This window comes from Cricetulus griseus, chromosome 2 (assembly GCF_003668045.3).
Source record: "Cricetulus griseus strain 17A/GY chromosome 2, alternate assembly CriGri-PICRH-1.0, whole genome shotgun sequence".
In the NCBI taxonomy this organism is placed as follows: Eukaryota; Metazoa; Chordata; class Mammalia; order Rodentia; family Cricetidae; genus Cricetulus; species Cricetulus griseus.
The window spans coordinates 173608210-173620866 of record NC_048595.1 but is presented as its reverse complement, the minus strand read 5'-3'; the positions used below and the strand labels follow the sequence as shown (position 1 = coordinate 173620866).

Here is a 12657-nt window from a genome sequence, read left to right as displayed (position 1 = left end):
CTTACTGGTGTGTTTCTAGTGAATACATACGGATTATTGGTTAATATAACCCAAGTATTTCTGAAAAACAAGGTTCTGATGATGAGTAACAGGCAGCTTCTGTTCCCAGAGAGTTTATGGAGGATAAAAACACCTAAGCACTCCTTTAAGGAAACCCAGAACATTAGGGGTTAGATACACCTGCAAGTAAACACCATACCTATTAACTGGAAAAATTTGCCTTGGACCTAACATTTACAATAGCTTTTTTCATCATTTCCTCCAAACCGGCAATGTTGATATCCACCAACTGGTAAATGGGTCCGTGAACTAGGGTATAGCTATAAGTGGGACATTTCTGTGAAGTGAAAAGGAATACACAGGCGAGTTAGCCGTATATTGTGTTGGGAGCCTGGTATGCTGAGGGGTGGCCTGCTTTATGACAGGTACACAAAGCAAAGCAGAGGTATAAAAAAGAGGGCATGGGTGCTGGACAGGGCTAACCACAAAGGGCCCATGGGAATATGGAGAGTGGCATACCTGTTCTGTATCTTGATTGACATGGCCTAACTCAACTGTATTTTTTAAATATTTATTTGAATTTATGTTGTATATGTATGTGCCTACTAGGGCCAGATGAGGATATCAGATCCCCTGGAGCTGAGTTACAGGCAGTTGTGAGCTGCCTGATTTGGATGCACTCCTAACCACTGAACCATTGCTCCAGCCCCCACAGTCTTACATAGTCCATGATGGCCTTGAACTCTCTCTTGCCTCCCAAATGCTGGAATTAGAAGTGTGAGCTATGATGTTTAGGACTATATAAAATATAAAATGCATCCATGTAAAACTTTACTTCAGTAAACCTAACTTACATTTCTTTTGAGGCAATAGATTAAAAAAAAAAGGTTTATTTAATGTGTACTCTATTTACATGGTCCACAAAGTGAGCATGAAGGAGCTCAGCGGAGTCTTGTTCCTACCCCCACACCTCTAGATTTTTACATATCTTAAGTTTCTTTATAAAAGCATCATCTTGTTCCATCTCTGTGGTTTGACTTTCAGGGTATAAGCATTAGGTTGGAAATTCTAGATGTGCACAACAGTGTGATGAAATCTTGTACTGTCCCACCCAGGGGCTGAATCATCCCTTTGTCTAGTATGCCCTCTACCTTTTGCCCACCGTGATCACTCAGCGCCATAGACCACCTTGGTGATGTTCAACTCACCCTCGTTTTAGTAATGCTGTGTAGAATGCTGCCAGTTCAGACAGGCCATGAAAAGGCTGTAATACACTCTCAATGCAAAGCTAGGAGTACCCCGAGCCCTTTGACTTAGACACATTCGCAGAACTTGGAGGAGCATGAGTTGTAAGTGTTGGCTTATCAGTTCATTTCTTGTCATGTTTGGTTTGTAAATTTAACCCAGGGTATGTACAGCCTGCCCCCAGATTGCTGTAAGTGTTCAACTTCGTAATGAGTTTGTGGGGCTATTAAGTTCACTTTCCACTTGTGGAGAGTTTATTGAGATTCAACTCCATTGTAAGTGAAGGAGCACCTGCCCACACAGTCTTCCAAACTGTCTGAACATCAGGCATTCGGGGGGGGGGGCGCTAAGAATGTTCCTGGTAGTAAAGTGTTGGGGTGGGGTTGTGCAGACGAGACCTACCGTGTAACTGGATCAGACCCTCCATAGATAGGTTCGTGTTTAGAAGTTACCTTGTGAGGGAGTGCTGCTACGACATTTCTTGGAAAGCATTTTGGTCTAGTTGATCGTGTATGTCAGTGTGGCTTGGGAACAACTGGGCACCATTTAGTCAGTTGGCATTCTGCTGTTTCTTGATGGCTGTCACTGGGACTTATTGAACATTGACAGAACATGGACCTTGCCAGTTTCATTTAATCCTGAAAGGAGTTTTGGTCACCCTGTGCTAGTTGATAACTCTGTGTAAATGAACTCAGCAGGGCTGCTTCTCAGATACTGTCCCCTGAGGGTGTCCCCACTGGCATTTCTTTATTAGGAATTTGCTTTGGTGTTAATATATTGGTGTGACAGGAGAGAAAACATTAAACCCATTGCCACCCTAGAAAGAGTCCAGTCCCTCTCCCTGTGCCCTCTTGCTGTGCTACCCTGTCATGTACTTTCTGCTCGGAGTCTGTTACTTGACAGAGCTGTCCTACTTTTAGAAAGCAGTCTTGTGTCTTAGCTGCAAGTTTATCTGATATGTATATGATATGTATAAGATTAATAGGGGAATCGGGTCTTTGGCTTTCTAAATACTACTTTTGAAACAAAAGTATTTGTTGATGATTCTGTGCTTAAAGCTTTATTTTGAAATGGACGTGTGTTGCCTCTTACTCTTTGGCTATATACATAGAGTAGGGTTTCTAATGTTTTGCTCTGTATAATCAAAAGTTGCTATGGCACATGCCTATAACCAAGGTCTCAGGAGAGTGAGGCAGGAGAATTGTGCATTTGAGGCCAGCCTGGAGTACATAGCAAGAGCTTGTCTCAAAAGAAAACACAGATTATGGGGGAAGGCCTTGGGAGACGTCTTAGTTACTTTACTGTTGCTGGACTAAACATCATGACCAAGATAACTTATAAAAGAAAGCATTGACTTGGGCTTAGGGTAAGAATCCATGATGTTAGGAGACAGGAACAGCTGAGAGTTCACATCTTGATCCATAAATAGGAGGCAGAGAAAGGCACACTGAGAATGGCGCTTGAAACCTCAATGCTCAGCCCTGATGATAGCCATGCCTGCTAATCCTCGCCAAACAGGTCCACCAGTTGGGGACCAAGTGTTCAAGCAAATATTCCAAATGGTCTGTGGGGGCCATTCTCCTTCAGACACCATAGGCAAGATTGCAGTTTGTCTCAGAGGCAGCCTGTGGTTATCTCTTTGTTCCTTCTTTCCTCATAAAATATTGATATTTTTATTGTTAGGAGATGAGAATTCTCTCCCTCGCCTTTGTCTGGGTTCCAGATGCCTCTGAACACTCTCTGACCCTTTTTGCTGTATTTAAAAGGCTGGGCATGGTAGTGAACATTTTTAATCCTAGCACTTGGGAGGCAGAAGCAGAAGGATCACTATGAGTTCAGCCTGAGCTACATAGCTTGTTTCATAAATAAAACAAGCCTGTTTCCCCAATCTCGAAAATGAAACAGGGACATGGAACTGTGCTAATGTAACAGAAGAATGAAAGGGGAATTTTGTGTGTCTCTTCAGTTGTTCGTGTTCAGTCTTAGTTGGGTTCAGGGTTTCCACAGTACCCCACAAGGAAGACATGGTTGTGACCTTAGTTCACAGTTCTGGGAATGTCTGCCGTTAGCTGAGTGTCTGCTTGGGGCTACACAGTTGTGAATCACAGAGACAGGGTACCAGCCCCCCTCTGGTTCTATAGAGCCAGACTCACCAGTTAAATGTGTTTGCTTGCCAGTTCACATACTTCAGATGATTAAGTCTAAATGGGTATTTCTTCATCATTTGTACTGCCGATAGTAACGTCTCTCACATGAGAACTGATTCTACACAGCCTGATTTAGTGAAGGCTGAGCCAAACTGGTTCCATTCTAGAGAATGGCAGCCCTTATGATATGGCAGTGTTTGGTTTGTGGCTGCTTAATAGTTGTCATGCCCAAGATCTCTTTTATACTAAACTTCCAGTGTGCTTCAAGGGTCCTGCACAGAGGGATATCTAACTAGCACATCTGTGTCCCTAGCCAAAGTGTGTGTGTGTGTGTGTGTGTGTGTGTGTGTGTGTGTGTGTGTGTGTGTGTGTATGTGTGTGTGTGTGTGTGGCACTTGGGATTGAACTAGGGCCTTGTGCTAGACAAGCATTCTACCATTGAGATGTATCCCCAGCCTGAAACTTCTAGGAAAAGAGTTGTTTTTACTGGTAGTTTTAAAGTATTTTTTATCATGTGTGATAGCTCATATGTAAACATTTTCTCATACACATTAAGAGGCAGCCCACTGAAAGAAACCCTTCAAAAGTTCTATGTTCCCAAGATAATCACATGCATCATGCAGGGATCTTGTGGTTACTTAATCACTGAGAAGCAAAGGTTTTAAATGTTTAAAATCAACCAATGATTTTAACATGGCACATTGAAAAAGGCAATTTCCCATTTACAACAAACCAAGTGATGGTTTTACTTGGTAGTTATTGAAGTACTTGGTGTTTCACATGTTGTCTACTTTTAAAAATAGTAACTTTCATGAAAATAATATTTCTGTAACATATCTGGATATTTGGGTTAGAAAGTTAAGTATTTAGGGGGTGAAATATTCTACAATCCTAAAATGAGCTGCTTCCTAGATGACACTACTGCACTATAATTTTTTTTTGCAATAAATATGTATGAATGTTTTGCCTGAATGTATGTCTGTGTACTGTATGTATACAGTGCCCAGAGAGGCTAGAAGAAGGTATTGGATCCCCTGGAATGAAGTTACAGACTGCTATGAGCTGCCCTGTGGGTGCTGGGAATTGAATTCTGGCCTAACCACCCAGTGGTTCTTAACCACTGAGGCATCTCTCTAGCTCTGTAATTATGTATTTTTCAAAGAACTTTATAGTTTTATTAGTCTTTACACTATTTTAGGGCCACCATAGCTCAGCGACAGAACAATTACTCAGCATGCATATGTCCCAGCATTGGTCACCAGTGCCACAAAATGATTTTTTTGCCTCCACCGTCTTAAGGGGTCCTTTCTTCTCTCCTGCACAGCAAATGAAGAAGCACCCTTGCCGCCAGTGTGACAAGTCGTTCAGCTCCTCACACAGCCTGTGCCGCCACAATCGCATCAAGCACAAAGGCATCAGGAAAGTGTATGCCTGCTCGTAAGTCTCAATCTGCTGTGCACACACAGATGGGGGATGGTGGCCACAAAGCTTCTTGGGCTTTGCCGTTTACTTTTGATTCCTCCTCTGCTCTGGTGTCTAGGTTCTCCGTCTTACCTATATCCTGCTTCAGGGTGTGTGTTTCATGTCACATGTAAAGTGAGCACATTTCTTTACACACACACTGTATTATCTTACTAAGTGGGACACATTTGTATTAGAGTGTGGTGGGCTTCCCGGGTGCACAGTGGATGAGATAGTTCTTATATAGTGATTGGACCATGTTGCCATGTAGGTTTAGGGTTGATTTACTCAGGTTCAGTGGAAGACTAAGAAGGGGACCCATTTATACTCTTAGCTCTAGCCTAGGCCAGTGAGCCATCTGGCTGCAGTCCTCCACCCAAGTTAGAGAAGCTTTGACTGTTGGCTGAGATCAAACAAAATGTGATGGACTGAGGGGCCAGTGTGAACTCACCCACCAGTGGTCAGCCTTAAATTGCCTCCTTGTATGAGATGACCCAGCTGTGGTTATCGTTAGTGGGAAATTTGTGTCACCCACTCAACCCACATGCATGGTGAGTAAATAGGACAAAGCTCTGCTCATAGGAGACCACAGAAGGACTGGAGAGATGGTTCAGCACTTAAGAGCACTTGTTCCTGCAGAAGGCTTGAGTTTGATTCCTGGCACTTACATGGTAGTTTACATCCCTTACTAATACAGTTCCAAGGAATTCAACACCCTCTTCTGAACTCCTCAGTCACCAAGCACATGTGTGGTGTACATACATAGATACATGCATTGCAGGCAGAGAGAGAGACCACAGAGCCTGTGTGGAACGCATTTGATTGTGGTCAGAGCCAGGCCCTTAGGCCTCATGGTGAGGACACATATGACGTTGGCCATCAGATTAATGGGGATTTTCTGTTCCTTGAGTATTTAGGGAATGTTTTCTAAGTAGGAAATCAAAGTGGGGATGATGTGTGTGATGACAACATTCCAGAAGTCTGTGTGTTGGCACTAAGTGCATCAGGCACACCCTGTCCCAGGCTGACAAGATGGAAAAGCCTGGCCTGGGTCTTCTATGACAGCTGCTGCTTTTTTGTTCATTTGGTCTTTTTCTTTTTTCTATTTTTTTTTCTGTTTTTCCCCCTTTTACTGAAAGGTAGTAAAATGAAGAAATCCCCACCCCCACCCCAGCTAATTTACTACCAGCCAAAAACCTCATGAGGAACCAGTTAGATACCTCAGTGAGCCAAAGTGCTTCATAAGTCTGACAATGCAACTTCAATCCCCAGAGCCTACTTAAAGGTGAAAGGGGAGAACTGACTCCACAGGGTTGTTTCTGGCCCTACACACGTACCATGGCACACACAAGCACTACGCACACAGTCACAGACATACATACAGTCACAGACACACACACAACACACATACATGTGCACACAGACAACATACAAACACACACAGACACACATACACACACACACACACACACAGAGTCACTCTCAAAGAAAAAAACCTTTTAGGCTTGAGAACATTTGCTGTAAGGCTGGCTCTTGCTGCCACCCCATAGAACATCTCCTAAGATGAAGTCACCAGCATTTGAGGACTGTCATTAAGATCCCCAGTTGCCTTTTCAAGGTAACAAATGTCTTCTAAAGACAGGAGATGATATCGCCCTTCAGAATACAGTGGATTTTTATGTTTGTTTATTGGGGGTACTGCATTTAGACAGGGTCTCACCCTTTAGCCCAGGTTGGTCTCAAACTCACAATTCTCTGTCTCCGTGTTACTTGTTTCTGGACTGTTTTCTTGGGACTGTTTCGTAAATTAAAACCTTTCCAGGAAATCATCTTTGTAGTGTTCAAAATTTAAGTAATTTACCTCTAATGGATAACATGCTTTCTGCATTTTAATCTACCAAATGAGTAAGCATTTCCAGGTACAAACACAAGTTGCATTTGTGCTTTGCGGAATCTAGGCTAACATTCTGTCTTGGAATGCAGAGGGGGCAGGGTTTCAGAAGGGGCTTCCTGCAGCCTGAGGCATCTCTTACATAAATTCTGAGGACTGCTCTTAGTCACTAAAAAAATTTTGGAAAATTTAGTATTCTCCAGTTTGTTTTCAGACTGAGGCCATCTAGAATTACAACTCAAATAATGCTTTAGCCAAATCTAGAAAAATAGATATCTGCTTGAACCAAAGTAGACTGTTCCTGTGAGGACACAAAATGAAACAGAGAGCTGGAGAGATGGCTCAGCAGTTGAAGAGTTCTCACTGCTCTTCCACACCCATCTGTAGTAACTCTAGCTCCAGGCTGCACCTGTATACATGTGGCATACACATATACATTCTTTTTTAATCAACAGCTTTTACAAAAGCCTAGGGGTAGGACCTTTGCACAATAGGGAGTGGGGAGTCACAGCAGCACTGCTTATTTTATTTGGAGGCCCCAGTGTTAGTTTGCCTTTCTGGGCCTCGTGCACATGCTGTTAGCCAGGTCCCTCTGTAATAAGCACCACTTGGCAACCACAGTTTCTCTCTCAATCTTGGGCTCACAGACACTGCCCAGACTCCCGACGGACGTTCACGAAGCGGCTGATGCTGGAGAAGCATATACAGCTGATGCATGGGATCAAGGACCCTGACGTGAAAGAACTGACCGAGGCTGCCAACGAGGAAGAAACTGACATAAAGGAAGACTCCAAGGTCAGACACCTTAGCTCTATTCTTTCACTGTGACGTGTGCTGATGTGTGTTCCTGTTCATCCCCATCTACATTTTGGGTAGTCATAGTTTAAGTTCAGTCTGTATCAAAACTACAGTAAGCCCTTACAGCCCATCCCAGCTCCCAGCTGCTCCTAAGAAGTAACCTTTTCTAAGATTTTTCTGTATCCGTCTAGAAACAACACATAGGATCTCCTCATATAACTCATAAAATTATATGTTGACTTAGGGAAGTTGTCTCTTCATCCAAGAATTGTATTAAGCTGATGTTTTTCATTGGCTGTGTCAGCAGTGACAGGTGTGACTCTTTGATTCTCATTGGAATGATAAAAGATCAAATCCCACAACCATGCTGTATTTTTGTCTGTGTGGGTAATGAACCTCGGTCAGCTGACAGTGTGTTTATAGGACTCCATGCTCAAGGCACTGGGTGCTCTGCTTGCTGTTGGAGATACGGAAAGCACCACATAGCAGTCACTGCTGACTTTGGTGCCGTGAAAATTCTAGAACGTACTTGGGCTAAAGCAGTTTCTCAAGACAAGCATTAGCAGTTAGTCATTGATCATGGCCCTCATCTAGACAGAGCTAAGTAGGTGTGGCATTAGGAAAGCCAGGGGAAAAGAAAAAGGCAAGTCCAGAGGGGACCTGGAGTGACAGGGAAGACCAGAAGGACAGTTGCCAGGAGCAGGCACTGGGTCCATGTATTCCCCTCTAGTGATATGAAAGCATGTATCAGTGTTCTCTCCCATGAGGTGCTCTGCTCTGCCTCCCTTGGCCTAGTCTTCTGTACTTCTGTCTCCCTCCACCCTGTCATCCTCTAAGCCACACAGGCCTTGCTGCTACCTGGGGCTTTAGCACTCAGCTTCTGATATCTGAACCAGATCCTTGTCCACATTATCACTTGTCACCATGGCCCTCCATGTCCATGTGATATCCTCACTTGACCCCTCCCAGTGTCTTTTCACGTGAACCCTTTCCATGCCTTAGCTTTGTCTTCGGAGTTGTGGAAGGCCTGAGGTGCTGTTCTCCTCCAGCCCAAGATCATAAGCTCCTCATTCACTGCACAGTGGCCCCTGGAAGCAGGAAATGTTTCCTGCTGGGGGTGGGAGGGAGGACTGCAGTGGGGATTTGAACCGTTGAGGCCCCCAACCTCCCTGCATCCAGTGTCTGTTTTCCTAGCAGCACCAGCATTGCTTTTTAGGCACGGAGTCCACCACTTTTAGTTGCATCATTTTTTTGTGTTCGTTCCCCCCAACAAAGGTTCCCAGTCCCAAGCGGAAGTTGGAAGAACCAGTTTTGGAGTTCAGGCCTCCCAGAGGCGCCATCACTCAGCCACTGAAAAAGCTGAAAATCAATGTCTTTAAGGTTCACAAGTGTGCTGTGTGTGGCTTCACCACCGAGAACCTGCTGCAGTTCCATGAACACATCCCTCAGCACAAGTCGGACGGCTCCTCCTACCAGTGCCGGGAGTGCGGCCTCTGCTACACATCCCACGTCTCCCTGTCCAGGCACCTCTTCATCGTGCACAAGTTGAAGGAGCCTCAGCCCGTGTCCAAGCAAAACGGGGCTGGGGAAGACAACCAGCAAGAGAATAAGCCCGGCCCTGAGGATGAGGCCGCTGAGGGTGCAGTGTCAGACAGGAAGTGCAAAGTGTGCGCCAAGACTTTTGAAACGGAAGCTGCCTTAAACACGCACATGCGGACACATGGCATGGCCTTCATCAAATCCAAAAGAATGAGTTCAGCTGAGAAATAGCCACAGATCTTCCACAAGAAAAGCCCTATCCACATAGGAATTGAAAACAAGACTTTTTTGTTACCAAAAGTTTGCAGTATAACAGAGTTAACAGTACTGTCTAAGCTGTCGCAATATATTATCTGTCCTCTCCCCTCACCTCCTCAGATGTGCCCCTCCCCATAAGTATTAAGGCAGTATTTGAGTTTTAAAGAGTTTGTATATATTTAAATAACTTTTTATACTCTTTGTTACATGTTTGTATCAGTATTGGTGGAAAGTGTTTTGAGTTTTGTTTTTTGTTTTTCTTTTGGGTTAGAGTTTTCCTTTTTTGTACTGTTTCCTTAAAACAGAGTTCTTCGTAACAGGGACAGTTCCTGAATTCAAACCAACCATTTTGTATGTTACAAATTTGAATAAGTTCAATAATTACAGGCTAACATGCCTTTTTTAGTGTTTTTAATTTTTAGAACTCACCACATAACTTGTAGGTGATTGTGGGTCTCACAACACTAGCAACTCTTAAGTGTCTTAGCACCACACTTAGTGTGCCTGTTCCTAGCAATTGAGGGCTCCAAGGACAACAGCACCCGGGTGGGGACATGGCCGGAACCCTCCCAGACAGCATCTAATGCAGCCTTGCAGATCCCCTAGTCCTCCAAAGTGAGTAAAAGAGGCCAGGAATCCAACAGGGAATGCAGGCATCCTTAATCCATCTGGAAGAATGAGGAAGAAGGGATCCATAAAGGGGAGAAAACAGCTGGTGATTTTTCTGGGTGAATTTGCAAGGCTGTCTGACAGAGCATGATGAGACAGGCTAGGAAAAGGCCAGCCTACTGTCAAAGTTGAAAGGTAGTCAGACCTGTATGTAGTTCTCTAGTCAAGTTTTGTCATGCAGCTCACCAACTATTACAGAGACACATCTTTCAAGAATATCGAGTATTTCTCTGGCTCTTTGATAGGAACATGAAGGCATGGTTGACTTAACACTTTGCTGTCTACACAGTTGGCGTTTCCTGTTCTGGGTGCTACTGCCAAATGTCCTGGTACTTAGAGTTGGGATGCACAACTTTACCACCGACCTAGCAATGCAGCAGCCTGTACTCTGCAATTGGCCATAGAGGAAGCACTGAGCCGCCAGGCTTCTAGTGTTGTTTCAGCACCCTCTCATGGCCGCCTGATTTGAGCACTGTAGAGGTGCTCTCTGGTCACTTCCCTGTATAGTTCTCTGGGAAAGCTCTATATTTTGGTTATTGTTTGTGTTTTCCGTTGCATTTTATATCTTGTATTTATCTTCAGATATGTTTTGTACTTGTTTGTTTTGTTTTCCTAAGCAAAGAAATCCATTTGTGTATATAGACTTGCATGCTAGACTGTAGTCAGCGTTCAGTTCCTTGAAAGGTCTTGCTGCTGTTGGGTGTGCTCACTACATCCATTGTGACTGTATTCAACCCATTTCACATGTAAATAAACGAGGAACATCTGGCCCTTGAGTTTCTTCAAGAGAGTTATTGGTGGGTCTCTTGACATCTGGAAGTTTGGGAAGTGACTCCTTACCGGGACAGGCTACAGAATATTGCAGAATTCCTTCCACTTTGAAGAATGGCTTGCTCGTTCTCACCAGTGGCCAGCTAGCTACTCTGCCGCTTTCTGTTGACTATATCGGTACAATCCAAGGGTGTGAAAATATTCCTCAACTTGAAATTTAATTGCTGTTACTTGTTGCATCTGTATTGCTCCCAGTTGTGTTCATTGGCACTTTCACATGTTCCCGCATTTGAACCTTGCAATAAGCCTGCGTGGTGGCCACGTGGGTCTGTACAGCCTACAGTTGAGGAAGTACAGTTGAGGAAGCTGAGCTCAGGCTCAGCTCTTCATCTGAGACCTCATAGCTGGTAAGTGGCTTTGCATATTAGAACCCAAATATTTTGCTCTCAATCTAGTACTTGCTCTTTGTGGTTATGTACATATTGACAAATATTCATTTATTCAACAAATAAAGTTATGTGCGAAATACAATAGTCAAACTTTTGTGTAGAGCACCATGGTTTTTAAGAAATTTTATTTTTAACTTACGTGCTTTTGTGTGTCTGTGTGAGAGTAGCACACGGGTGTTGCAGGGGCCTGAGGTGTCAGGTCCGTGAAGCTGGAGTTACAGGTGGCTGCAAACCAGTTACTCGGCTTGTTGCTGGGACCCAAATGCAGGTTCTCTGCAGGAGTAGTACAAGCTCTGAAGTACTCAGCCACCTCTCCAGTCCCACACTACGTTATAACTGGAAGTATTTCTACTTTTAGAATAACCAAACTTGTTTGATAAACAGATATAAAATGGAATTGATACCTGTTAAATGTTTCGTTTTGAAGGGTTACAAGAATGGCTTTTTAAAACACCTGAGGCTCAAAACAGAGAAACCAGAACCCTGGTTACAAATCCATCACTCAAGTGCTGCACCCTGCAGGGAAACCTGGACAGTCACTACCTCAGAATACAGCAGTGATTAGGAGCTGGAGTTTGTGGTAGTCAGGGAAGAAGTAAAGAAAGACAAAATGAGAGAACCCTGTGTTGGTTTAATAGATATTCCAGAGGGGAATAGAGACCTGGAAGAGTCAGAATGGAGCGTTCTTTACCATTGATTAAATTGTACACATTTGAGTTAACACGATTGCTGACCAAGAATCCATATGCTGGGTCCCGTCCATCATTCAGTTACTGCATGCTAAGTGTGGGTGTTTGAGAGAGAAGATACAGCAAACAAATGGCTTGTCCAAGATTTTTTTTTTCTTTTTCTTACTTCCAGTGTCCACTGTGAGTAGACTGAAGGAGGTATGGCTCCCTAATGCCTGACTCCATTTTCCCACTGGGACAAAAACTGAAAGGGAAAGTTCAATTAAGTGTACTGGCCCGGAAGTAACAGTAAAAGCAGTGTGTCCTCTTTAGTCATCCACCAAAACCAGTCATGTGGTCCCTGGGGTAGGAAGAGTATCTCCCTATGTGCTCAGAAGGCAGTATGATGGCCATGACAGGAATCATTGCTGGATCCATGGCATTAGCTCATGCTAAGGACTGGACACAGGTGGGCAGAGTTAGGTCCCCAAAGTAGGGAGGAGAGGGTTTCATGCAATAAGACAAAGAAAAAAGAAGCTGATCAGAAAGTTCAAGCAGAGGTGATTCCAATATTTCTCCTGGAGGCTTAGATTAAATATTGAGACCAACTTGAGTTTTAGATACATGTTTAAGACAGAGTTGTGCCTCTATTGGGGCAACTTGGTTTTACCAGTAATAGTAAGAGCGACCCCCAAGGAAGAATAGTGGCAAGTGATACAGAACACGAAAAGGAAACATGAAGGCTTTGTCCACACGGCCAC

The 12657-nt window shown here is 43.9% G+C and overlaps 1 protein-coding gene across 31 annotated transcripts in view; it reads left to right on the top strand.

Annotated features, from left to right (window-relative positions):
• LOC118237675 (zinc finger protein 532) overlaps positions 1–11318 on the top strand; it is a 111785-nt gene extending 100467 nt beyond the window's left edge. For all 31 annotated transcript variants that reach the window (XM_027402735.2, XM_035440106.1, XM_035440114.1 and 28 more), the window contains 3 exons: positions 4717–4829; positions 7392–7539; positions 8818–11318. In XM_027402735.2, coding sequence (XP_027258536.1) covers positions 4717–4829; positions 7392–7539; positions 8818–9312 — 756 coding nt within the window. In that variant the 3' untranslated portion in view covers positions 9313–11318. The remainder of the gene's footprint in view (positions 1–4716; positions 4830–7391; positions 7540–8817) is intronic.
• Positions 11319–12657: the final 1339 nt, after the last annotated feature.